Source organism: Bufo gargarizans, chromosome 11, assembly GCF_014858855.1.
Source record: "Bufo gargarizans isolate SCDJY-AF-19 chromosome 11, ASM1485885v1, whole genome shotgun sequence".
Lineage (NCBI taxonomy): Eukaryota > Metazoa > Chordata > Amphibia > Anura > Bufonidae > Bufo > Bufo gargarizans.
The window spans coordinates 52,088,975-52,114,944 of NC_058090.1; the positions used below are offsets into that span (position 1 = coordinate 52,088,975).

At 42.0% G+C, this 25,970-nt stretch overlaps 1 protein-coding gene across 1 annotated transcript; it reads left to right on the forward strand.

The window, feature by feature from the left end:
• The first annotated feature begins 67 nt into the window (after positions 1-67).
• LOC122921872 lies at positions 68-22,085 on the forward strand. Its single transcript, XM_044272164.1, has 8 exons — positions 68-202; positions 4,597-4,718; positions 5,756-5,894; positions 9,534-9,655; positions 11,343-11,453; positions 12,586-12,692; positions 18,049-18,139; positions 21,825-22,085. Exons 1-8 carry the CDS (start codon positions 106-108, stop codon positions 21,939-21,941), a joined length of 906 nt encoding a protein of 301 aa, XP_044128099.1. The 5' UTR covers positions 68-105; the 3' UTR covers positions 21,942-22,085.
• Positions 22,086-25,970: the final 3,885 nt, after the last annotated feature.

Genomic DNA, 25,970 nt, shown 5'->3' on the forward strand with positions numbered 1-25,970 from the left:
TCCTTTCCCGCTATAGTCTGTGTTATGTTATGTATGCCATTCCTGGCAGCCATCTTGGTACACCCATAAACATAATGAGGTAAATTACTCGGAGGCGCCTGTCAGATGGATTTAGCTGAAGCTCAGGGTGCTATCTTCAGTCTGCTGGGACAGGTGTCCCCCGGTGTCCTGCCCAAGGTTATCCAGTGGCTGAAAACCAGCAGTAAGCAGCACAGGGCTTCCTTCGTGTTGAATGCAGTCTATTGCTCTTTGTTGTCAGCCACTTCAGGCTTCTGTACATCAGGGGGATGGATCACTAATCGTGTCTGATATCTTTATAATCATCTTTGTTTTTGAGAATTTTCATAGAAACGTGCATATACGTGTGAATGATAGCAGCTTTTATAGGATCTTTTCACAAGGGATCTGATTTTTATAATATGTCTTTTTTTACAGCAGCATTCTCACACAAGGTAGTTGTGATATTTTGCAGTGTGTTTGTTTGATCTTCCCCCTTTATTATTTTTTTAGGTTTCTTGCCTTCATCTTATAAAAAAAAAAAGCCTACGTTTGTGTCCTGTAATTGTGTCAGGGTAGGTTCACACGTACGTATTCGGATTTTTTGAGGCAGGTTTTTCTGCCAAAGCCAGAAGTGGATCCAGCAGGCAGGAGAAATGTAATTTCTTCCTTTATATTTTCCATTCCTTTTTAAACCTGCAGGAAAATCTGCCTCAAAACCTTCTAAAAAAGCAACTCATTGGTGAACCTACCCTTACTCCCATTGTTTCTGGAAGAGCGCGTAGGTATCTACACCCAGAGTTTGAAGTCTGTAACTATGGAGACACATAGGACTGCATAGGAACTGTATGCATAAAAACTAAATATTTGTAATCAAGACTATTTGCAAAGTTGCTTCTTTATTGTCTTTACAAGGAAGAAAGTATGAACCGCCACCACCGCGCCCTCATAAAATCAGCAGCCACAATTTGGTGGAGTTGAACTAGATATTGGCTTCTGTCACACAAGCGTATTCAAATCCATCCATGTTTTGACTCCAGAATACAAACACAAACAGATTCCGGAGAATATACCATCAAGATTGTCATCAGTACTGCTTCAGTAATTCATCCAGATTTACATGCGTATTCCTTCCTGCATTTTTGATACACTCCTGTAGACTATAATAGGTGTATTTGTAAGACCACGCACAAAATGTGCCGCCTACTTTAAATACTAATGGAAAATACTGTATTTTTCAGACTATAAGACACACTTTTATTCCTGCAAAGGTGGGTGGCAGTGTGTCCTATAGTGCAAATGCTAATGACTGCTTCCATTATGGAAGCTGTCATCAGCATGCAGGAGGTGAGAGAACTGCTTTGATGGCTGTACTCACCGCTCTCTAGCCGTCTTTTGGGGTCTGGTCTGATAGGGCTTGGGGGTCCGATCTGAGGTCCGATAGAGCTTGGGGGTCTGGTCTGAGGAGGAATGGTGGCATCTGATCGGAGGAATGCTGAAAAATATTTTTTTCCAATTTTCTTCCTCTATATCCTAGATGCGTCTTATGGTATAGTGCGTCTTCTAGTCCGAAAATACAGTATATGTCCATGTCCCACACTGTATCACGCAGGGCAAGAGCTGTTTTGTTTATATTTTTATACTGCTAGGCGGAGGCTAGGGCGGCTCTAAAGCCCGCCCAATAGTTCAGGCTCACTGGTAGGCAGAAGCCTTTGCCTAGCATTCCCATGGCGAGACCCGGTACGTCACCGGATCTGCTGAAAAAGCCCTTGCCCTTTCCCTTTCGCGATTCAGTGCAGGGCAAGGGAGAGCATCGGAGCATGAAATGCTCTAATGCTCATCTCAGAGGGGCTGTCTGGGTGAAGAAGGGGATATGTCCAGGTTCAGCTCTGAAACCTGACAGCCCCTTTAACAGCACATTCTGGTACACCAAATACGGATCACTGCAAGTACACTTGTGTGAAAGAGGCCATTCTGAATATTTTGACTAGGCAAATGTTATAAGTATTAGGTATAGTTTTACCTTTTGGATTTTTTAGGATTAGAAACCATAGCGGATTTCTTACTAAAACAGCACTACAGCTGTCCACAGGTTGTGTGTTACATTGCAGTTCCATTCCAGTAACTTCTAAGGAGCTGAGCTGCAATACCAGACACAATCGCTAGCGCCATTTTTGGGAGAAAGCCATCTTTTTCTAATCATGGACAACCTCTGTTTCATGCTTGCGCAATTTAGGTACTACAGGGGAGATTTATCAAAAGTGTGTAAGGGATCGCTCTCTCTCAGGGGGTCGCAATCACAGACGTCTCGTCAGACAGTGGATTTAAAGTCCAAATGGTCATTTATTTTGGCACCAGCACACACAAAACAGCAAATAAACACCTGCCCGTCTGGGCTGTAACTAATACACAGTACTTTTCCCTGACTCACCTCTAAGCACAGCTTATTCACAGGGTCCCAAGGTCCAGGCCTCAGCAGGTCCGCTCACAAGTCCAGACGGAAGAGATCGGGCTACACGTGGCCCCTCAGCCCTCCTGGCTGAGACCACCCAGAGCCTTGGTTTCAAGACTTCTACCCCCAGACTGACACACAGAGGGTTGGTTTTATCCCTCCTTGGTTACAGCAGGCCTCACCTGCGATCACCTCAGGTAAACAACAACACCCGTACTGGAAGGGTGTGGACTGGCAGATCCCACTACCAAACATCCACCAGTCCAAATGAAATCCAGCCCAGAAAAAAATGTAAAAACAACAGTCTCAGCAAACTACGCTTTGCTGAAATCCCTGCAGCTTTCTGGATTTTATTTATCTCACCCAGCTGAGGTATCCGGGTGGGATATACACGCCTTCCAGCACTTATACTCTCCACATCACAACAAGTGGTACAAAGAAAAACTGGTTTAGTTGCCCATGGCATCACATTGATCCTTTCAGTTTCTAAAGGAGCTCTGAAAAATGAAAGGTGGAATCTTATTAATTTCTACGGGAAGCTAAGCCAGTTTTCCTTTGCACCACTTTTGGTAAATCTCCCCTACAATTTTAGAAAAGTAGCCCACCTGGTTAGAAAGCAATATTTGAATTAGCCATCATTCTATATAGCTGAAGGTCGAGTCCTCTTAACCCTTTCACTACCAGCGGCTGGAGTGATGTGTAAACATGGCGCCCGCTCGCACGTGCAGCGGGCATCATGGCCGGCAGGTCTCTGCTGTTTCAAACAGCAGAGACCTGTGGCTAATTACCGCAACCGTCTATAATGCCGATCGCGATAACTAAAGGCTTTCGATGCTGTGATCAAGTGAGATCACGGCGTCTTGAGTGTCAAATACTCGGAAGCTCGCGCTTCCAGGCATCCTACCGACATCCCCTGCGGCCAATGGGGATGTCGGTAGTTGCTTTGAATGCACTTGGTCTCGCGGAAGAGACCTCGAGCATTCATGCTGCAATTCTTATTTTGGCCACCAGTTGGCAGGCCAACATAAGAAATGAGCAATAGACAGTAATAAACTCATTTTAAAATACATGATTGTTCAAAATTATAAATTAAAAAAACAGATTTTGTAGGCTCATATATGAGCTTCAAAATCATTGCAAAAAAAGTTAAAAAATATATAAATAATATAAAAAGTTTAAATCACCCCCCTTTCCGTATAATAAAAAAATAAAAACCTAAATAACAAGAAATATAAACATCATGAGTATCACCGCGACCAAAATGCCCCTGCACTATTAAAACATAAAAATATTTTTCCAATATAGCGAATGGCATAACGGAAAAAAGGGTCAAAATGGCCAATTTGCCATTTTTTTTCATTACTTCTCTTACCCAAGAAAATGTAATAAAATGTGATCAAAAAGTCACACACACTCCAAAATGGTATTAATAAAAACTACAGATTATCCTGCAAAAAGGGAAGCCCCCTCACAGCTCAGTGGATATAACTATAAAAAAAAGAAAAAAAAAAGTCACGGTGATGTAAAAAACATATTTTATTTCAAAGTTCAAATTTATTTTTACACTCTTTAGACATAAAAAACCTATACATATGGGGTATCGCTGTAATCGTACTGACCCAGAGAATGAAGGACACGGGTCTGTTTTGCCGCAAACGAAACGCCGTGGGAACAAACCCTGTAAAACGGTAGAGGAATTGCTTCTTTTTTTCAATTCCACCCCATTTGAAATCTTGTACCGCTTCCTACTACATTGTATGCCATAATTAATGTCGGCATTAGAAAATACAACTTTTCCCGTAAAATATAAGCCCTCATACAGCTATGTGAACGGAAATATAAAAAAGTTATGGCTCAAGGACGATAGGGAAGAAAAATGAAAACGCAAAAATAAAAACAAACCTCCGATAGTGAAAGGGTTAAAGGTGGAATATTTCTTATTATTACTTTCCTAAAGTTAGGCACCAAAAAACTGCACCAAAGTTATCACCATGATGGCGGCTGTAGAGAAAATCTCCCCAATGTCTGCTCAGCAGAAACTTCCTTCAATACCTCAAATGGTAGCTAGAGGACAATATCAGCAGAGCCTCCATCATTGTTGCTTTGATGTCAATTTCTTTTCTATACTGAAGTATTTCTGTTTGTAGGTGAAATAGAAGAGCTAACAACAAGCAATGCAGATGTTCTCCTCCACAATATTGCTGACGATCTGCGAAACTGCTTGCCAGTGGAGGCGATGGTGATATCTGAGAAGCAAGCACAGGAAAATGTGAGATACGGTATTTAAGGTTTTAGAATGAAGATGATACATTTGTTTCTGGCACACTGCACAAGTCATTATTGCTTCTGTCGTTTTCAGGATTTTTGGGAATGGAAACCTTAGGCTACTTTCACACTTGCGTTGTTAATTCTGGTATTGAGATCCGGCAGAGGAATTATACCGGAATTAAACAGATCCGTTTTGATTTTGCACATCAGGATGTATCCGTTCCATTAGGATGTAGTCGTGTGAAATCAAAATGGAAAAAAAACGGATCGGATCTCAATACTGGAAAACAACAACGCAAGTGTGAACATAGCCTTAAAAGGGTTTTTCAAGATTTTTATACTGATGACCTATCAGTATCTGATCAGTGAGGGTGCAACACCTGGGACCCCCTGCTGATCAGCTGTTTGAGAAGACACCAGCGTTCCTGTGAGCACCACGGCTAACCAAGCACAGCGCCATACATAGTATAGCGGTTGTGCTTGGTATTGCAGCTCAGCCCCATTAAAGGGTTTCTACCACCAGAAATACTGTTATGTAGCTGACTGACATTAGCGATGTATAATTAGCGATTAGTTGTATAACGGCTGTTTCTGAGAACTGCTGTACATCTGTGTTGTACAGCTCCGTCTGTTGTACTGGACTGATTTTTTGTATGAGGCGTGTCCCTTACTGCAGCGCTGGCCAATCGTAGCGCACAGCTCATAGCCTGGCTATGAGCTGTGCTCTACGATTGGCCAGCGCTGCAGCAAGGGACACGCCTCATACAAAAAATCAGTCCAGTACAACAGACGGAGCTGAGACATCGGAGCCTATACCGGGCGAATGGAGCGGCGCCCAGGCATACTAGTAAGTGCAGGGGGACCCCTGGGCGCCGCTCTGCCAACAGATATAGTTAGTTTTTAGTTTGTATACTAGTGAAAGGTCTCCTTTAACATGTAATACAGGGGCATTTTTCTGCATTCCTCATCTTTTATAGTCTAATTGTCTGATCCAGTCAACACACACGTGTTAGTATTTTTCTTAATATGTATTTTCAGATTCAAAGGCTCCAGAAGCCGACCCTTCATGTAGATGCCTTTCTTTATAACGATGAGGCAATTGATTCATTATGTGAAGAAGGAAAGATGAGCCGTAATTACTGTACGTCATGTGGTTCTACAAAAACAGCTCCACTAGGTGAGTCGCTGACTACACAAAAAGAACTGCACTTGAAGGGGTTCTCCGCTTTTCCTATATTGATGGCCTGTCCTCAGGATAGGTCATTAAAATCAGATCGACGGGGCCCTACTGCCAACACCCTCGCCATTCAGCAGTTTGAAGAGAACACAGTGCTTGTACAAGGGCTGCATTCTCCTCTAACAACTAATCGGTGGGGTACCGGCACTCGTGCCCCTGCTGATCTGTTACTGATGACCTATCCTGAGGACAGGTCATCAATATAGCAAAAGTGGAGAACCCTTTTAACTGCATTTCCTTAAAGAGAACCTGTCACCCAAAAATGCAATGCAATCTGAAGGCACTATGTTCTAGAGCAGGAGAAGCCGAGCAGATTAATATTTATTTTTGTGGGAAAACATTCTGTAAAACTTGTAATTTTTACATTTACATCTGAAGCCCTGTTACTAACCATTGGTACAGGAGGAGGTTTTGCCAGTGACTGACAGCTTTCTCTTTATGCAAACTTATATATACAATGTTATCAATCACGATGTCTCTTCACAGGAGGCAGAAAAAGCAGTGGTATAAATGTATAAATATACAAAAATATAAATCAATCTGCTCAGCTTCTTCTGCTCTATAACATGGTGCTGTCAGATTGCATAGCATTTTGTGGTGACGGGTCCTCTTTAACCTTAATGTCATTTCTCCTTCACATCCCACTCAACAAGGTCTAGGAAGTTAAAATACGGGTCATTTAGTGGGGTCCTAACATTACAGAGCTGGTTTTACCTATCACTGTGTCTTCATGTGACTTTACTAATTTTAGTGTTTTGATGTTGCAATCTACTATTTCAGTAGTAAGCGAAATAAAATTATTGGTGACCACAGTGTTCGCTCCCTGTCAGCTCCAGTCGCTCCACAGTGTGGGGATCCAATCAAGCAACTTTTCTGGAAGTTTACCACTGTCAAAACAGAATTTTTACGTTTTAGCTGGAGGCAGACTTTAAGTACTAGTGTATCCCCATAAGAAAAATAATGTAATATTGTAGTCAAAGGGGTTGAATAGGGAAGAAGAGAAGATAATCCTTTAATAGTCCCACCATGGGGAAGTTCACAATGTTACAGAAGCACAGAGAATACAAAAACTCCAAAATAAAGGCATCACAGTGACAGATTACAGATAAAAAATTAGGGATATAGATATCACAGCGTAGAGGATTCAATCTCTGGGTGGAATGATATCCACAGGAACCTGTAGGAGATGAGTGCAGTCTGTCTCCGCTTGGGTCGGTGTTGGTTGTACAACCTAACAGGAGCAGAAAGCAATCACTCTGTCTCATTCTTCTGAAAAGTGCTTAATCGTAAGAACAGAGGTCCTGTGTTAAAGGGAACTGTGTATAGAGCTGAGGACATGTGCTGCTAGCACATCCGCAATACCCAGTCCCCATAGCTCTGTGTGCTTTTATTGTGTAAAAAAAACGATTTGATACATATGCAAATGAACCTGAGAGGAGTCCTGTACGTGAGATGAGTCAGGGACAGGACTCATCTCAGGGTAATTTGCATATGTATCAAATCATTTTTTCTACACAATAAAAGCACACAGAGCTATGGGGATTGGATATTGCGGATGTGCTAGCGGACATCTAGCAACCTATGTCCTCAGCTCTACACACAAAATCCCAGTGACGGGTTCCCTTTAACACAGGACCTCTGTTCTCACAAAGTTCATTTTCCATTTTGTCTGGTTTCAACAAAAACATAATATAAAATTGACTGAAGAAGTTTAATACAAGATACAAAGCCAAGGTTAAATTCCATTTATCTGCAGGTACAAGATTAGAGATAAAGGGGTCATTTACTAACTGATATCTGTTGCAGATTGCGGCACAGAGATTATTTGCGCCACAATCTGCAACTTTTCTCCACTCGCACAAGGTCTAAGAAAGGCGGTGTGGGGAAGGGGGCGGCCGGTCTCATTTATCATTTTCTATGCCTGTTTGAGGCGTAGAAAATGGTTTAAATTTAAGCCAGCAAGGAATCTGGCCTAGATTTAGACTGAAGGTGGATGCGCTGATGTTATGTAGAGGCCGGCACCTATTCATAACTTCAGCGGATCCACCGCCAGCGCACAGGGTTATTAAGACCAGTGTCTAAGACGGTGGCGGTCTTAATAATTGACCCCAAAGTGTTTCTAGACATGTTACATAAATGACTCCATTAATTCCATTAATTGTTGCCTTTCAAGGTCTGTATATTTGTGGCAGATAACCAAACTGTCCCCACTACATCTTCATAATCTATATATTTGGAATGTGTTTCTAAAGTAAGTTCCAGATGTCCACTTATGTATCCTTTTTTTATCTAAATGTTGTATTTTCCCATATTCTCTCCAAACATGCATTCGAGACAGCGATATAATTTGTTTATAATTAATGTATTAATTTGTATTACAGTGAAAATGATTGGTGTAACATCATATTACACTGTACTGTAACCGCCCAAATATTGTTTGCTATAAAGAAACTGAGTGGAGGAGATTGCCCCCAGAGCAATTGTTGTCCGGCTGTGATATACGTAACAAAGAGGTTATCCACATTTTTAAAACATTTTTCTTTAACAGTGATTATGTTGAAAATATTCCTACCGGCCCAGTATTGCGCCACCCTGGTGTAATTGGCTTGCACTTCCTGGATCACATGCCGTACATTCGGCACATGATCCTAGCCCAGTTACAACCTGCAATGTACATGGGGTGCGCCTGCACAGTCAGGCAGCCTCGGCCACTGTAAATATTGGTAGAATGCCTTTTAATGTTGCAACGAATGAACACCAGGAGCTCCAGTGCAGAAGCCAGTATTTCCAGCCGCTCCCTACTCTTTTCAACAGTAATGCCCAGTATGGCATATGGACAGAGTTTGTCCAGTTAGGGTCTATACCTGATAGATCTTTTATCATGCATTTTCCAAAATACACATATTATAACCGACTAATATACTTGCTGTTGGTTTTCTGCTGGGGTTCACTTAAGAAGTAAGGAATACAGTTTAATAAGTGTCCAGAGATTTGCTTCCTTCCTCCAGTGGACATACAAATTAACCATTGTTTTGAATAGATCATACTTGCACAAGTTTTTTTTTTTGGCAAATTATTATTGTACACTTTTTTTTTTTTAAATGTTAGACTACTTTCACACTGGCGTTTCTGGGTCTGCTTGTGAGATCCGTTCAGGGCTCTAACAAGCGGCCAAAAACGGATCAGTTCAGCCCCAATGCATTCTGAATGGATAAGAATCTGTTCAGAATGCATCAATTTGGTCTCCGTTGCGTTTTTTTAGACGGTCACTAAAACGCAGCTTGCAGCATTTTGGTGACCGCATGACTTGGCGGAGCCAAACGGATCCGTCCTGACTTACAATGTAAGTCAATGGGGACAGATCAGTTTTTCACTGACACAATACGGTGCAATTGAAAACGGATCCGTCGCCCATTGACTTTCAATGTAATACAAGACGGATCCGCACCAAACGCGAGTGTGAAAGTAGCCTTAAACGTGTGGTGAGCTCTGCTACATCTGTGCTTTCATATACACAATATTGTAATGAGCATATTGGTACCTTACCTGTGAACGTCTTCTTTATTTTTTCATTTGCAGACTTTCTTTCACATTCTTTCTCTATTTTGGAACTCAAGTTTCTTTTCCAGCATGCCTTACCTGATCTGAGTGGGAAGACTTTATTGGATGTGGGCTCAAGGCTTGGAGCAGTGCTATACGCGGTAGGACATGAGATTAGATGGGTATTCCAATCTAACAATGGTATGGCATATGATTACAATATGCCATACCATTATGATAGGTAGGGGCCTGGCGTCAAGGTCGCCTCATCTTATTTCTTGCTCAGTGGTGATCTTGCTGTGCAATGAAATGCAACACAGCTCCATTCAAGTGAATGGGGCTGTAATGTAGTTCCCCGCATAGTGAGTGGCTGAGACAATCTCGGTGCATGGGAAATGATATTTCAGAGTATCATGGGTGTCCTGGCAATCCAAGCAATATACCATCACTTTCTGTCCCTTTTGAAACATTACAGTTACAGTTATCCTTGCTTTGTGTTCTATAGGTTTTACAGGAATTTTCGGGGAGTTTTCTTCAGGATAGGTCATCAATATCCAGGGCCGGTGCAAGTATTTTTGCCAACACAAGCCAAGCTACATTTTGCCCCCCCCCCCCCCCTCGCAACTCACCTGCGAGGGAGGGGCGCCCACCTCAGGTCAGACCAGCAATCAGACCCCCAATGTTAATCAGACCTCAGCTCACAGCCCCAATCAGACCCCCAATGTTAATCGGACCTCAAATCAGCCCCCCATGTCAGCCATCAGCCCCCCATGTAAGCCATCATGCCGCCATGTCAGCCATTAGCCCCCCCATGTCAGCCATCAGCCCCCCATGTCAGCCATCAGCCCCCCCATGTCAGCCATCAGCCCCCCATGTAAGCCATCATGCCCCTATGTCAGCCATCATGCCTCCATGTCACATTTTTCCGCCCTCCCCCAGGGTGGGCCCTAAGGCAGCCGCTTGGTCTGCCTTATGGTAGCACCGGCCCTTTCAATATCTGATCGCTCACGCCAATTTTGAAGATGCTTTTTTTGAGAGCTACAGTCTCCTCACAGCTAACCAAGCACAGCGCCGGACATTGTATAGTGGTTGTGATTGGTATTGCAGTCGAGGCCCATTCACTTGAATGGGAATGAGCTGCGAATAGGCCATGTGACCAATGAACGTGGCATCACTGGCATAGAAAGAGGCCACGGCGCTCACTAGACACAGATATTGATTACGTATCCTTAAGATAGGCAATCAATATTAAACGCCCAGAAAATCTATGTTTTTAAAGTGACGCTCCGTCTTTCAACAACAATGGCTATATAGTCAGCAAATATAAAATGTAACTTCTGTGTTATATATCATTATGTAATAATTATATAAGGCCTCTTGCATATGACATGTGCATTGCAGACTACATTACACTGTGCTGTACAGATCTGAATTGCAGTCAGTATCGTTCATTACTATATGCAGAATATCATACTGTATTTCACCCTAGAAGAACATGGAAAATGTATATACTAAATGAAATATTCGCGACTTCACCCAGATAACAGAAAATGGACCGGTGCGTACCCCACGGCACCCCCAATGCCGTAAGAGAAGAAAAGGGTCTGTATTGATCTGAGATATAGTCCATTTTATTGTCTATAGGTTTCTAACTTTTTTGGGGAATAAAAGGGTTTATATTACTGATACATTTATAATAGTCCATGTATTACTAGTTATTGAGTGCCCTCCGTTCTTTTAGCTAAAATGTATACACTGCCTTATGAAAATACAGTATGGTTTTTTATTTACAAAAATACATTACACTAAAGTTACTCATGCTTTGTCATCATTTTATGTCTTTTTTAGGGTTATGTTTACAGTTCAGCCAGTAAATTGCAAGGAATAGAAATCAATGCTGAATTCTGTGAGCTGCAAGAGAAAATCATAACTAAGTATCATTTTTCTGACAGAATTCAGGTAAGTCAGTTATAGACACCTGAGGAAGGTGACAGTCCATCTCCAAAACGCGTTGTATCTTTTATCCTCTGATGTCTTTTTTTATATCATCTTTATTGATAAGTTGTTCCGCGCCCCGTAATTCCCTTTTTATTTTTTTCTCTATATTCATGGAGTATGGGGGCCAACATAAAGTGACATCCCATGTTCCATGTCTCAACCCACCAAATTACCAAATGCTAAATGCCACCTAAAGACACCTACTATACCAGCCATGCCCAGTTGTGTGGGCTTAAGTTTGTCTAATTTGGGCAAAAAATTGCCCAGGGGGGGAAATGTGATAAAACAATAAAAGATGCATTACGGTCCCATGCCGCTGCTCCATTTTTCTCTAACAGTCTCTGTTTACTTGGATGCAATGCTGACGTACCTTTTTACCCACATAACCACTGCGGTCAACTGGGTATACGGCTATGTCGCCACTGCAGCTAATTGGGAAGACTGGAGTAGTGTAGCTGGAATAAATAATTAAAAAGGACCTTTCACCTGACAAAAAATTGTGAACTAAGTGTCATGATCGGGGATCTCACTGCACTTACTATTATCCCTGGGCGCCGCTCCGTTCTCCCATTATGTTCTCTGGTATGTTCGGTCACTTGGTTATAGTAGGAGGAGACTGCCATTGAAGTGAATGGAGCTGAACTGCAATACCACACATAACCTGTGGACTAGTGTGGCACTGTTTTTGTTAGAAAGCAGACATATTTTTTTTTATTTTGAACAATCCCTTTTATGGGCATTCTGTCAGCAGATTTGTACCTATGGATCACTGATGTAATACTGCAATACTTCGGGGCGATAGGGTGGCAGAGAGACCCCCCTCCTTTTGTCTAATCACTTAGATGCCATATTAAACACTGACCATGGCGCGTGAGGGCTAGAATGGCCGGCATTGTCCTTTTACAGGCTGCTCTTTTATTCTTTATTTTCTCCATTGTCATCCATGTCCAGAGGACCGCTCACCACTCTCTAAGCGGAGTTTCTTTGGAAGGCTTCTTCTTGTTAGTGGCCATAGCTCAGCTGAATCCTGTATAGCAGCATGCATTGCTGGTACTTGCTCCTAAGTATTTTTGTCTTCTGTTTCTTCATGCAGGTTAACCATTCAGATATTTGCAGTCAGAAGACTCTTCTTCACCAAGCTGATGTGGTTGTACTAAATAATGTGTTTGAATACTTCCTGAGCAAAGAGGAACAAATAAAGTAAGCAGCTTACTAACTATACAATGTGTTATATATGTTTGTTTTAAAAAAAGGGAGTATTCATTACAGGGGACTGGAATAATGCGAGATCCTCTTTTTCTGGGTCAAGATGTTATATATTTCATTTGTAACATTCTTACCTGTTAATGCTCCAGAAGCCAAGCAATGAGGCAGAAGAGAGGATGTAGACTGAGCTTTGACAAGCTCACCTTTTCTGGCTCCTGAGATGGTGCAGGGAGGCAGGAGGGGCCTTGACCTGAGAGCTAGTCAGTGAGATCTGTGCTCTGCTTAAAGGGGTTGTCTGGGTGAATAAGATTGATGACCTATCATCAGGATAGGTCTTCAATATCTGATCGGTGGGGTCTGACTCCTGGCACCCTCTCTGAACCGCTGTATGAGGAGGCCACAGCTCCTATTCGCAGCTTACCAAACAGAGTACCATCCATTAGATAGCGGCTGTGCTTGGTATTGCAGCTCAAGAGGCACTGCAACTCTATGACTGCAAGTGTTATTCCTTTATATTATTATTTTTGTTTATTACAGTTATTACACTATTGTCAGTAGGGTTGTCACGATACCAAAATATTGATTCGATTTCGATACCATAAAAAAGTATTGCAATACTCATTATCATTCGATACCATGCGGAAAAAATAAAACACCAAAAAAGTTGCATGCATTCCACATTTTATGGAACGTCCGGTCCATAATAGAACAGCCCTATCCTATTTTTTGAAGGGACAAGGTGACTAAAAATGGCGAATTGTGCAGTTTAGATTTTACGGTGTTCACTGCATAGGAAATATTTTAATAGTTTGCACTTCTTTGGGCGTGGCGATATGTAATATGTTTTTTATTGTTTATAAATTTATTTGTCAAATTGGGAAAGGGGCGAATTAAACTTTTTGGTGTTTTTTTTTTTTTTTTTACTTACTAACTATTAGCCCCCTTAGGGGCTAGAACTCTTGTCCTATTCACCCTAATAGAGCTCTATGAGGGTGAATAGGATCTTACACTCTCGCTGCTGCCCTGTGCATATTACACACAGCAGCAGGGAGCTTACCATGGCAGCCAGGGCTTCAGTAGCGTCCTGGCTGCCATGGTAACCGATCGGAGCTCCGGGAATAATTTATAATACTGGGGGTGTAGGATGCGGGTGCCGGCGGTGGTATCACATACCCGGCCTCAATAACAGGGCATGCGATCCGTGGCAATCAATCCCTCAGGTGCCACACCTGCTGGCTACACTTAAATGAATGTGTTAATTACATTCATTGGTGGCGCACTGGCCACAGTCCCTCCCCTCCTCCGCAGTGCTAACTCCCCATTGGTGGCAGCGGCAGCCGAATCACAGTGGGGAGGGACTGAGAGACTCGCTCCTTCTCCACTGTGCTGCTGAGTAGAACATGGTGCGTGCTGAGAGCGGCGCGTGCCATGTTCTCTAACAGATACTAGGCTGCGCAGCAGTGCAGCCTAGTATCATTAAATAGTAAGACCCAGTGTCGTATCGATCTGGGTCCCAAAGTATCGATTGGGTATAATTCTCAGTGTACTATATGACTGTAATCAACCTTAGGGCTTGTTCACATCTGCATTGGAGGCTCTCCTTGGGGACTCCAGCACACTTTGCACACAAGAGCAAACAAAAAGATAATGTGTACAGAACTTTATTCCCATTAAAAAGGTGGACACACAAACGGACACTGAACAGATCCCATTATGGTCAGTGGGGTCTTTTTGGCTCTGTTCATGTTGGTTATATGCTGAATTCAACACTTTGGTTATTTTCCTTGTTCTGCTCCTATAATAGAGCAGAACAGTGGAAATTCCTGACACTGCTGTGAACATGGGCTTATTTGTGATAGACAATATTTACCATAATTAACTGTTTGCTTTCGGTGGTGAAAGCTCCCTGCGATTACTGCACATGCAGTGTCGGACTGAAAAGCTGATGTCTTGTTTAAGAAATTCTGAAAAACATATAGAGCTAAAAAAAATATAAGGCTCTATTATATCTGTACAGTTGTTGTTTCTTAACTTAAATTAATATTCCCACAAGTAATGTTGTGACAGATTGCTAGGACCTGTGGGACCCACACCGATCCAGAGAATGAAGGGGGAGCACTTGTTTAGTATTATGACCTCTTTACAATTTTCCCTGCACATCGGTGCTTGTGGCCGCTCTCTGTAAAGGGAAAAAATGAAAGAATTGTAGTTCTAAAGGCTCATTTATACTGCGTTGATGAGCAGACAATTTTTAAACGCTTCCTTCCCGACAATTGCCTGCTTGTTAGTGGAGATGAAGTGCTGCATTTAACTCCTTATTGACCGGGGTCATTTTCACCTTAAGGACCAGGCCATTTTTTGCAAATCTGACCAGTGTCACTTTATGTGTGAATAACTTTAAAACGCTTTGACTTATCCAGGCCATTCTTAGATAGTTTTTTCATCACATACTGTACTTCATGACACTGGTAAAATTGAGTAAAAAAATAATTTTTATTTATAAAATGATTCCAAATTTACCCAAATTTTTTAAAAATTAGCTCATTTCTAAATGTCTATTTCTCTACTTCTATAATACATAGTAATACCTCCAAAAATAGTTATTAATTTACATTCCCCATATCTCTACTTTTATGTTTGGATCATTTTGGGAATGTCATTTTATTTTTTGGGGACGTTACAAGGCTTAGAAGTTTAGAAGCAAATCTTGAAATTTTTCAGAAGATTTCTAAAACCCACTTTTTCAGGACCAGTTTAGGTCTGAAGTCACTTTGTGAGGCTTACATAATAGAAACCACCCAAAAATGACCCCATTCTAGAAATTACACCTCTCAAGGTATTCAAAACTGATTTTACAAACTTTGTTAACCCTTTAGGTGTTCCACAAGAATTAATGGAAAATAGAGATAAAATTTCACTTTTTGGGCAGATTTTCCATTTGAATCCATTTTTTCCAGTTGCAAAGCAAGGGTTAACAGACAAACAAAACTCAATATTTATGGCCCTGATTCTGTAGTTTACAGAAACACCCCATATGTGGTCGTAAATTGCTGTACGGGCACACGGCAGGGCGCAGAAGGAAAGGAATGACATACAGTTTTTGGAAGGCAGATTTTGCTAGACTGTTTTTTTTTACACCATGTCCCATTTGAAGCCCCCCTGATGCACCCCTAGAGTAGAAACTCCCAAAAAAAGTGACCCCATTTTGGAAACTATGGGATAGGGTGGCAGTTTTGTTGGTACTATCAAATAGTACATATGATTTTTAGTTGCTCTATATTACACTTTTTGTGATGCAAGGTAACAAGAAATAGCGGTTTTGGCACCGTTTTAATTTTTTGTTATTTACAACATTCATCTGACAGGTTAGATCATGTGGTATTTTTATAGAGCAGGTAATTACGGACCCGGCAATACCTAATATGTCAACTTTTTTTATTTATGTACGTTTTACGCAATTATTTCCTTTTTGAAAAAAAAATAATCTTGTTTTAGTGTCTCCATAGTCCGAGAGCCATATATTTTTAAGTTTTTGGGCGATTATCTTGGGTAGGGTATGATTTTTGCGGGATGAGATGACGGTTTGATTGGCACTATTTTGGGGTGCGTATGACTTTTTGAACGATTGCTATTACACTTTTTGTGATGTAAGGTGACCAAAAAAAGACTTTTTTGACACCGTTTTTTATTTTTTACGGTATTCACCTGAGGGGTTAGATCATGTGATATTTTTATAGAGCAGGTTATTGCGGACGTGGCGATACCTAATATGTCAACTTTTTTTTTATTTATGTAAGTTTTACACAATTATTTCATTTTTGAAACAAAAAATAATAATATATGTTTTAGTGTCTCCATAGTCTTTTCAGTTTTTGGGCGATTATCTTGGGTAGGGTATGATTTTTGCGGGCCGAGATGACTGTTTGATTGGCACTATTTTGGGGTGCTTATGACTCTTTGATCGCTTGCTATTACACTTTTTGTGATGTAAGGTGACAAAAAAATTGCTTTTTTTGCACAGTTTTTCTTTATATATATATATATATATATATATATATAGTGTACTGTACTGTATTTTCACTTTGCACTTAGTCTGATCAGACTTCTGCCTTTAGCAGAAGTCTTATTAGCCCCATGGAAAGCCGGAAGCCTGTGAAGGCGTCCGGTTGCCATGGTAACCATAACCCGCTGCCACAAAGAGCAGCGGGTGATGGGGAGGGGGGCCCCCTCCCTCTGTGATCCCGTCAAGAATCGGGGGCTGAAATGGCACAGCAGCCCCCGATGGGAGAAGGAGGGAGCTCCCTCCTTGTTAACCCCTTCCATACAGTGGTCCAAAGGACCGCGACATGAAAGGGGTTAAATGGCTGACATCACAGCACAGATGTCAGCCGTTTCAAGCAGAGTGTCAGCAATGTGCTGACACTCTGCTTCCTAACCGCTCGGCCATGCTGGAAATGATGATCTTACTGGTAAGACTGTGGCTTAAATAAGTGTTTATGACCTTTTTAGTAGTTTAGAGATAAGGGTTATTAGATGACTGGCACAAAGTGAAAGTACCAGTCGCACAGTTAGAAAAACAGTTAACCACACAGAATGGCTCAATATTTTTAATAAAAGCCAATTGAAAAGATGATTTCTAGCCCAAAATGAGTACAATGCAATCTTAAACAAAATTTGCCTCCACTGGTGTACATAGCCTTTAAGTGCAGTATGAGGATGAGCGATGGATACTGTGATCACTGATCATCCTCCTACACCTGCATTGTTAGTGGGCAGCAGAGCGCCCTTTACACAGCAGGATCCGCTTCCTAGAAACAATAATTTAGGTGTCCGCATGAACAATTGTTTCACCTGATGAACGAGCATTCATAGGAACGTTCATTCCCAATAATTGAAAATTGGGAAGTGTAAATCCAGCAATATGGCCCCCTCATTTTCAGGATCATTAGTTGTTCTAGAAGTTGGAACTCCGCCATTTTGAAAGTGATGGCATATCCTGGCAATATGACAACCATTTGCATTGTGAGAAAACTTTTTTAAAAGCAAGTGTCATCTTTAATCATCTTCTGACATAAGATGTCAGTGGTTGGGGATGTATCCTATGACCTCCTCAATCTCTAGAACATGCCCTTGGTCTTTTGACTGAAGATTTTCAGAGGTCCCTGGCAGTCACATTGCTGTGAATGGTAATCCTGGTTCAGTGTCATCATCCATTCTAATTATCATGTTGTATTAATTGTGCCATGAAACTTGGCAGATTTGCACACTGAAGAGCTTGTTGTTTTCATCACTGTCATGATAAGATTTGATTTTGTCTATGTTAACAGTTTTTTAAAATCATCCTTTCTAGGGCCTGGATATTTATGTATGAAAACTTAAGGAAGAAAGGATGCCTTGTAGTCACAGTACCTAGCTTAAAGGAATCCTTCAGCAAACTCCAGGTTGGTTGTTAGTTTTGTAATTCTGGAAAAAAATAACACATCCACTGATTATCTTTGTGTGGGCCAAAGACTTGAAGTCACATAAACATCAATCTTACATTACCACTAGAGGAGAGAAGGGACGAACGACGCTTACTATGAAACTTTAAGCTTAGATGATACATAGGCTTCACCCAAAAGCCAATGCCTCTTACAGGTTCTCGGATTTATTTTTTGTATAAAACTATGAATATTGAATATTGAAGTAAGGATAAAGGCATTGTGAATGTCCTCTCAAGTCTCCTTGTCTCTTCTTTGCCTTTTGTTCAATGGCAATCCTTGTCTTCTTGGAAGAAACACTTTGTTAATAATTTATCCTTGATCCGTGTCACCAAAAATGTCAGACCTAAGATATAAGGCTAGGTCAACATCTACTCCAGGGTTCTCTTAGGGGCCTCAGTCACAGATTCCATTGAAAAATCAATACTAAATAAATAGCACAGGATTTTGTCCTGATTTTAATAGAATTCCGATGGATTCCATTATAGTGGGATCTGTCTGGTGCCGTTCACTCCTTTCACATGACAAATATGGCTCTGCCTTTTTTTTCTGTCCTAGAAGAGCAGAAAATAGGGCATAGATGTGAACATAGCCCCACTTTAACCACTTAACTCATGGCTCATATCTCCGGATTGGTAGCAGCTAGAGATTATATGAGATTTGTCTTGTTTGAGGGCTGGCATTCCAACCTTTCAAACAATACCAGAATCACAGCATTATCTTCACTATATAAGAAGATACTGCTGTTAGAAATCAGGATGGCAGTGAATGCAGCTGAAAGTGAAAGTAAATGCAGATTTTACTGTGTTTATTCCCGACTCGATTTGTAACTGTGATATCTCCTGCTGATGTTGTGGAAATGCTGTCATTCTGGACCGCCAGCTTTCAAACAAGACCAGGCTCATATCTCTAGCTGCTACCAATCCAGATATATGAGCAGCTAAAGCAGCTACCCATAGCTCAGGAATGGTATAACAATTGCATCCAGCTATCTAGACTGTGATAGGAGAGATTGACTCTGCTTATAGAACTGCCTATAGGGGACCGGGGCCTCTCTAAATTGCGCTCTGGCAATGCATTCACTTTACACTGCTGAGCTTTGCTGTCAGGCGGCTCAGCCTGATAGCATATCTCATGCATGATCGCTCAATTGCTATCTATTGTAGAGCGGAAATTCTGTTCTTGTCACGATGGGGAGTGGGGGAAAACTCTCCACCGTATACCGTTGTAAAAAAGGGAAGAAGCTAGGCCTGGAAACCAGGAAAAAGGGAGCAGGTCACCTCCTAAGCCACCCTAATCCTGGCCCTGACTCCTAACCGTATGAACAGACCCAGATTGTAGGTGGGCTCATACACAGGAACCTCGGACCTTGAGGTTAGGTTGAATAAAGGTTAGGAGCTAGAGACTACTTATTCTTCCAGAAGGCGGACGAACAGGAGTCTCACAGGCCAAGCAGGAAAGGTAAGGGAAGACTAGCATCAAGACTACCTGGACCCCCATGTGGACAGAATACATGGCGGCCCCAGGTAGAGATGCTCACTGACAAGTGGTTCCCCCTCCGGGGAACCCAGGGGCCCTCTCAGCAAAGGCACAGACAGGCAGGGGAATGACTAGCAACCTTGCTGGACAACACACCAAACAGATCAGACATGGAACACAACACTAAACATAACAACACACCCTGTACATAAACCCTCACCAAACATATAAAAGGGAAGGAAGGGGAAAATACAGAAGGATGACCTTGGTGTCTAACTAGGTGGCCCTCACACTGGAAGGATGGAATATCCAGGGCAGGAGCATATCCCCAGCACACACCAAGGCTGGAGAACATCTGACCTCAGGCTCACAGCACCAGATTAAGAAGAGCCATGAGGCCACACCCAGAACACACCTAGCCAGGAAGTTAACCCCTCCAGCACCAGACAGGGAAAGAACCAGAAGAAGGAGGAAAGCACAAACATGCTGCACCACAACGCTTTGCCCCTGGCAACCAGCATGCACGGCTAGCGTGTCACGGCGCACAACAACAAGACCATGACACAGCCATGACAGTTCTTCAGTAGATGGTAATGATGATCCTGTGTGTGATATGCTGTCATGGCTGATCATCCTGGCAGGAACTGGAAGGAGGGATGTTATCCTTCTCCCCGTTCCTGTCAGACTGCTCCGCCATGATAGCATATCACACACAGGATCACATCATTACCATCTATTGTAGAACAGAGTTTACGCTCTACTATGGAGCGATTGTGCATGAGATATGCTGTCAGCCAATATTATGTGACTTTCAATGCTTGGGGCTACACAACGACATGTGCCACACGACACTGGATCTAATGACTGTAAGGCCCCCAGCACACGATCAGGATTGCGTGCGGATTTTCCGCGCGGATTTGCGTGCAGAAAATCCGCACCGTAGGTCATGTACATTGTATTCTATGAGAATTTGAAATTCTCAATGCACACGATGCAGATTTTTTCCGCGCGGAATTTGACCTGTGGTGCGGATTTTTAAATCCGCGACATGTTAATTAATTTTTTTTTTCCTGACCGGATTTTCTTCATTCACTAAGTGAAATCTGCATGCGGAAAATCTGCACCAAATCCGCATGCAAATCCGCATCAATTAATGCGGATTGACCGCACAGATTTGCCTGCGAACACCTGCGGATTTCAGTGCAGATTCTCCGCACATGAATCCTGAACGTGTGCATGTAGCCTAAGGTTCACACGGGCGAGATTTCCGCGCTGGTGCAATGCAGTAGGTGAACGCATTGCACCTGCACTGAATCCTGACCCATTCATTTCAATGGGGCTGTGTACATGAGCATTTTTTTTCATGCATCACTTCTGCAATGCTTTAAAATCGCAGCATGTTCTATATTCTGCGTTTTTCACGCAGCCCTGGCCCCATAGAAGTGAATGGGGCTGCGTTAATAACGCATTGCATCTGCAAGCAAGTGCGGATGCAATGCGTTTTTCACTGATGGTTGCTAGGAGATGTTGTTTGTAAACCTTCCGTTTTTTATCACGCGCGATAAAAAAGCGTCAAAACGCATTGCACCCGCGCGGAAAAAACTGAACAACTAAACGCAATTGCAGCCAAAACTGACTGAACTTGCTTGCAAAATGGTGCGAGTTTAACTCAACGCACCCTGAACGCATCCGGACCAAATCTGTCACGCTCGTGTGAACTCAGCCTAAGTGGTGCAACATGCCACAACTACAATGCGACAGTCACAAATAAAAGCCAGACCTGATGAATTTTGTGCTGCAGGTAGCACGTGACTTTTACTCCATTGACTTTAATGGAAGTTGTGTTCAACAAGTGATTTGCCTGCAACCTTTCTGTGACTTGGCTGCCTTTTTAGTCTGGGGTTACATACGACATGTGTAGCATAAGCCACAGAAAAGTTGCATGACAAAAAAAAAATATGTGTGACTTCTTTGCAACTTGGTGTTCTATGACCATTTCAGAGCTGTAATTTGGCTGTAAAAACACAACTCACAGAAAAGCTGAGTTACATGTCGCACTTGACTTACATTAAGTACCGCACCCTTTTGTTAATTCGGAATTATTCATTACATTCAACACTTTTCCAGCATTTTCAAGCTCATGAGATTTCTGTGTTTAATTTTACAGATAAATATGCAGCTAAGTCAGTGGTTAGAAGAAATTGAACTGGATACAGATATCTTCTTAGGACCAGAGACGGACCAAGAGGCTCTTAGTGACATTCATTTGTATCGAGTCCTATAGAAGAAGAAGCTAACGTTTTTGTTTCTTTCACCAAACAGCAGTAAATATATTAAATCCGTACGTGTGGATATCTGCAGACTGACTTTTATGTATCAGCCAGGCACCTTGAAAACCTGTTTAAAATAAACATACTGTATTTTTTTCAGACTACAACATGAATTTATTCTTGCTAAAAAGTCTCTACATCGTCCGTGTGATTTTCTGCTTCCTCATGTCCGTTGCACAAAAGATAAAACATGTCCTATTCTTGGCCGCAAAATGCAGACCACGGACACTTTGAACTCAATGGGTCCACACAAAAAAAAAATGGATGCAACACAGACGTCATCTGTATTTTGTGGATCAACTGTGCTGGTGTTCATAGCTGCAATGTTCTGACAGGAAGCAGGAGAAGCTGAACGTGATGTGCACATCGCATTCATCTTTCTGACATGAAGAGAACTGTGTAGCAATTCATAGCTGCACATTTCTCTCTATACCTTCCTGGCCGTTATCGGTATAATCAGTGCTGGGCAGGAGTAGAAGGTGAACGTGATGTGCACATTGCATTCAGCTTCCTGACAAAATACTGCTGGAGCCTGGGAGGTAAGTAACACCTAAGGCCTCCTGCACACGACCGTTTCTCCCCCCCCCCCCCGCGTTTACTGACCGTTTTTTGCGTTCCGTATACGGTCCATATACGGAACCATTCATTTCAATGGTTCGGCAAAAAAAACTGAATGTACTCCGTATGCATTCCGTTTACGTTTTTCCATTCCGTTTAAAGATAGAACCTGTCCTATTATTGCACGCAAATCACGTTCCGTGGCTCCATTCAAGTCAATGGGTCCGCAAAAAAGCGGAACACATACGGAAATGCATCCGTATGTCTTCCGTTTCAGTTCTGTTTTTTGCAGAACCATCTATTGAAAATGTTATGCCCAGCCCAATTGTATCTATGTAATTACTGTATATGCCATATGGAAAAACGGAACAGAAACAAAAAACGGAACAACGGATCCGTGAAAAATGGACCGCAAAACACTGAAAAAGCCATACGGTCGTATGCAGGAGGCCTAATGCCAATGCAGAGTAAGTATTTAATTTGCAGGAGCAGCTCCATAACCCTGGGTTCACACCTGAGCGTTGCGCAAACGCGCGTTTTTGTCGCGCGTTTTTATGCACGTTTTTGTAATAGTAAACGCGCGTTTGACGCGCGTTTGTGTCATTGACTGCAGTGTCCTATGGCCACAAACGCGCGTCAAAACGCCCCAAAGAAGCTCAAGTACTTGTTTGAGCGTCGGGCGTTTTACAGCGCGTTCGTACGCGCTGTAAAACGCCCAGGTGTGAACCATTCCCATAGGGAAGCATTGGATTTCATGTCTTGAGCGTTTTACAGCGCGTTTGAACGCGCTGTAAAACGCTCAGGTGTGAACCCAGGGTAATGCTGGTCCCATTATGCCTTTTTTCCAAGATCGCCAGTAGTGAATGGATCTTACTACACAGGGAAGCAAGGCCAGATCTACTATATCTATCTTTCATAACCCCTTCTACTGCTTTAGACCAGGAAGGTTTTAATTAATCTGTTGTCTAAACGTGTGTGCATCCTATAGTCGGAGAAATACTGTAGCTATTTCAGATACTTTGACATTACATTTTTTGCAAGGAGCGTCTGGCAGTAATATGTTATCACACTTAACACCCATAAATACATTTTATTTCTGTGTTTGCAGCGGTCAGTTGACTGATATATCTCTACACCAACACAAACAAAAAAGTTAGACTCAATGTAGCAACATTAGAAATATATTGAAAACATTGATCAATGGAGAAAGCGAGAATGCATTGTACGATACGTTATAGCTGGAAATTATTAATACAAAAAGAAATTAGATAACTTTCAGCCTAATATTTTAATCACATAAATTGGCATATTCTCCACAGACAGCACACATATCAGTATTTTTTTAACTGACCATGGGTAAGTGGAAAATCATGGATACATGCACTACTTTGGTCCGTGATGCAGACTAATCACGCCCATTATATAATCTATGGGTCTGTGAAAAATCATAGACATGACTGGCATTCGCGTTGTGTCTGTGTTTGGTCCGTTTTTCACTGACTGATAGACATGCTTTTTAAATTAATTTACAGCTGAGCAGTTTCTGTGGAATACGGATGACACTCCGAGCTTTAATAAATGACCCCCAGTGACTTATTGCCCTTTGTGTCCTACACTTTTGTAGAAGCGGGTATGGTTCCCATATAAAAACTGGTGCAAAGAGCATGTCCTCCATGTAACAAACTGTATAGTGAATGTCCTCCATGTAATAACCTGTGTATAGTGCACGTCCTCCATGTAACAAACTGTATAGTGAATGTCCTCCATGTAATAACCTGTGTATAGTGCACGTCCTCCATGTAACAAACTGTGTATAGTGCATGTCCTCCATGTAATAACCTGTGTATAGTGCATGTCCTCCATGTAATAACCTGTGTATAGTGCACGTCCTCCATGTAATAACCTGTGTATAGTGCACATCCTCCATGTAACAAACTGTGTATAGTGCACGTCCTCCATGTAATAACCTGTGTATAGTGCACGTCCTCCATGTAATAACCTGTGTATAGTGCACGTCCTCCATGTAATAACCTGTGTATAGTGCATGTCCTCCATGTAATAACCTGTGTATAGTGCATGTCCTCCATGTAATAACCTGTGTATAGTGCATGTCCTCCATGTAATAACCTGTGTATAGTGCACGTCCTCCATGTAATAACCTGTGTATAGTGCACATCCTCCATGTAACAAACTGTGTATAGTGCATGTCCTCCATGTAATAACCTGTGTATAGTGCATGTCCTCCATGTAACAAACTGTGTATAGTGCACGTCCTCCATGTAATAACCTGTGTGTAGTGCACGTCGTCCATGTAATAACCTGTGCATAGTGCACGTCGTGCATGTAATAACCTGTGTATAATGCACATCCTCCATGTAACAAACTGTGTATAGTGCATGTCCTGCATGTAATAACCTGTGTATAGTGCACGTCCTGCATGTAATAACCTATGTATAGTGCACGTTCTCCATGTAATAACCTGTGTATAGTGCACGTCCTCCATGTAACAAACTGTGTATAGTGCATGTCCTCCATGTAATAACCTGTGTATAGTGCACGTCCTGCATGTAATAACCTGTGTATAGTGCACGTCCTCCATGTAATAACCTGTGCATAGTGCACGTCCTCCATGTAATAACCTGTGTATAGTGCACGTCCTCCATGTAATAACCTGTGCATAGTGCATGTCCTCCATGTAATAACCTGTGTATAGTGCACGTCCTCCATGTAATAACCTGTGTATAGTGCACGTCCTCCATGTAATAACCTGTGTATAGTGCACGTCCTCCATGTAATAACCTGTGTATAGTGCACGTCCTCCATGTAATAACCTGTGTATAGTGCACGTCCTCCATGTAATAACCTGTGTATAGTGCACGTCCTCCATGTAATAACCTGTGTATAGTGCACGTCCTCCGTGTAATAACTGGTGTATAGTGTAGGGCCTCAGTGTAATAACCGGTGTATAGTCTCCATTTAATAGATGTGTATGGTGTCTGTGTTATAACCGATGTATAGTTTACGGTCTCTGTATAATAACTGGTGTATCTTGTATGCTCTCTGTATAGTAACTGGCGCATTGTGCTTATACTCCATGTCAAAATGAGTGTATAGTCTCCTTGTAATAACTCGTATATAGTGTGTGTTCTCGGCATAAAAGAAATATAAAAATGAAAAAGTTGAGCAAAAAGATACAGAAAGAGTAGGGAGAAGGGAGAGGAGGTAAAAGGGTACGAGGCGCCAAAGGATACCACAGGAAGATAGGTGGATAGAGATAATGGCTGGAAAAATATATATAAATGAGAAGGCAGCTCCCCAAACCAAGAAGTCAGTACGCAACATTGAACTGCTAGAATACGAGACGAGAAAGAAAAGGTGTACGGTACCTTTCAGTTTATCTAATTGAATATTTATTCATTTAATTA

Coding starts and splice junctions, on each gene's coding strand:
- LOC122921872 (XM_044272164.1), top strand. CDS start 106: ATGGATTTAGCTGAAGCTCAGGGTGCTATCTTCAGTCTGCTGGGACAG. Junction 203..4,596: donor CCAGTGGCTGAAAACCAGCA/GTAAGCAGCACA, acceptor TTCTGTTTGTAG/GTGAAATAGAAGAGCTAACA. Junction 12,693..18,048: donor AGCAAAGAGGAACAAATAAA/GTAAGCAGCTTA, acceptor CATCCTTTCTAG/GGCCTGGATATTTATGTATG.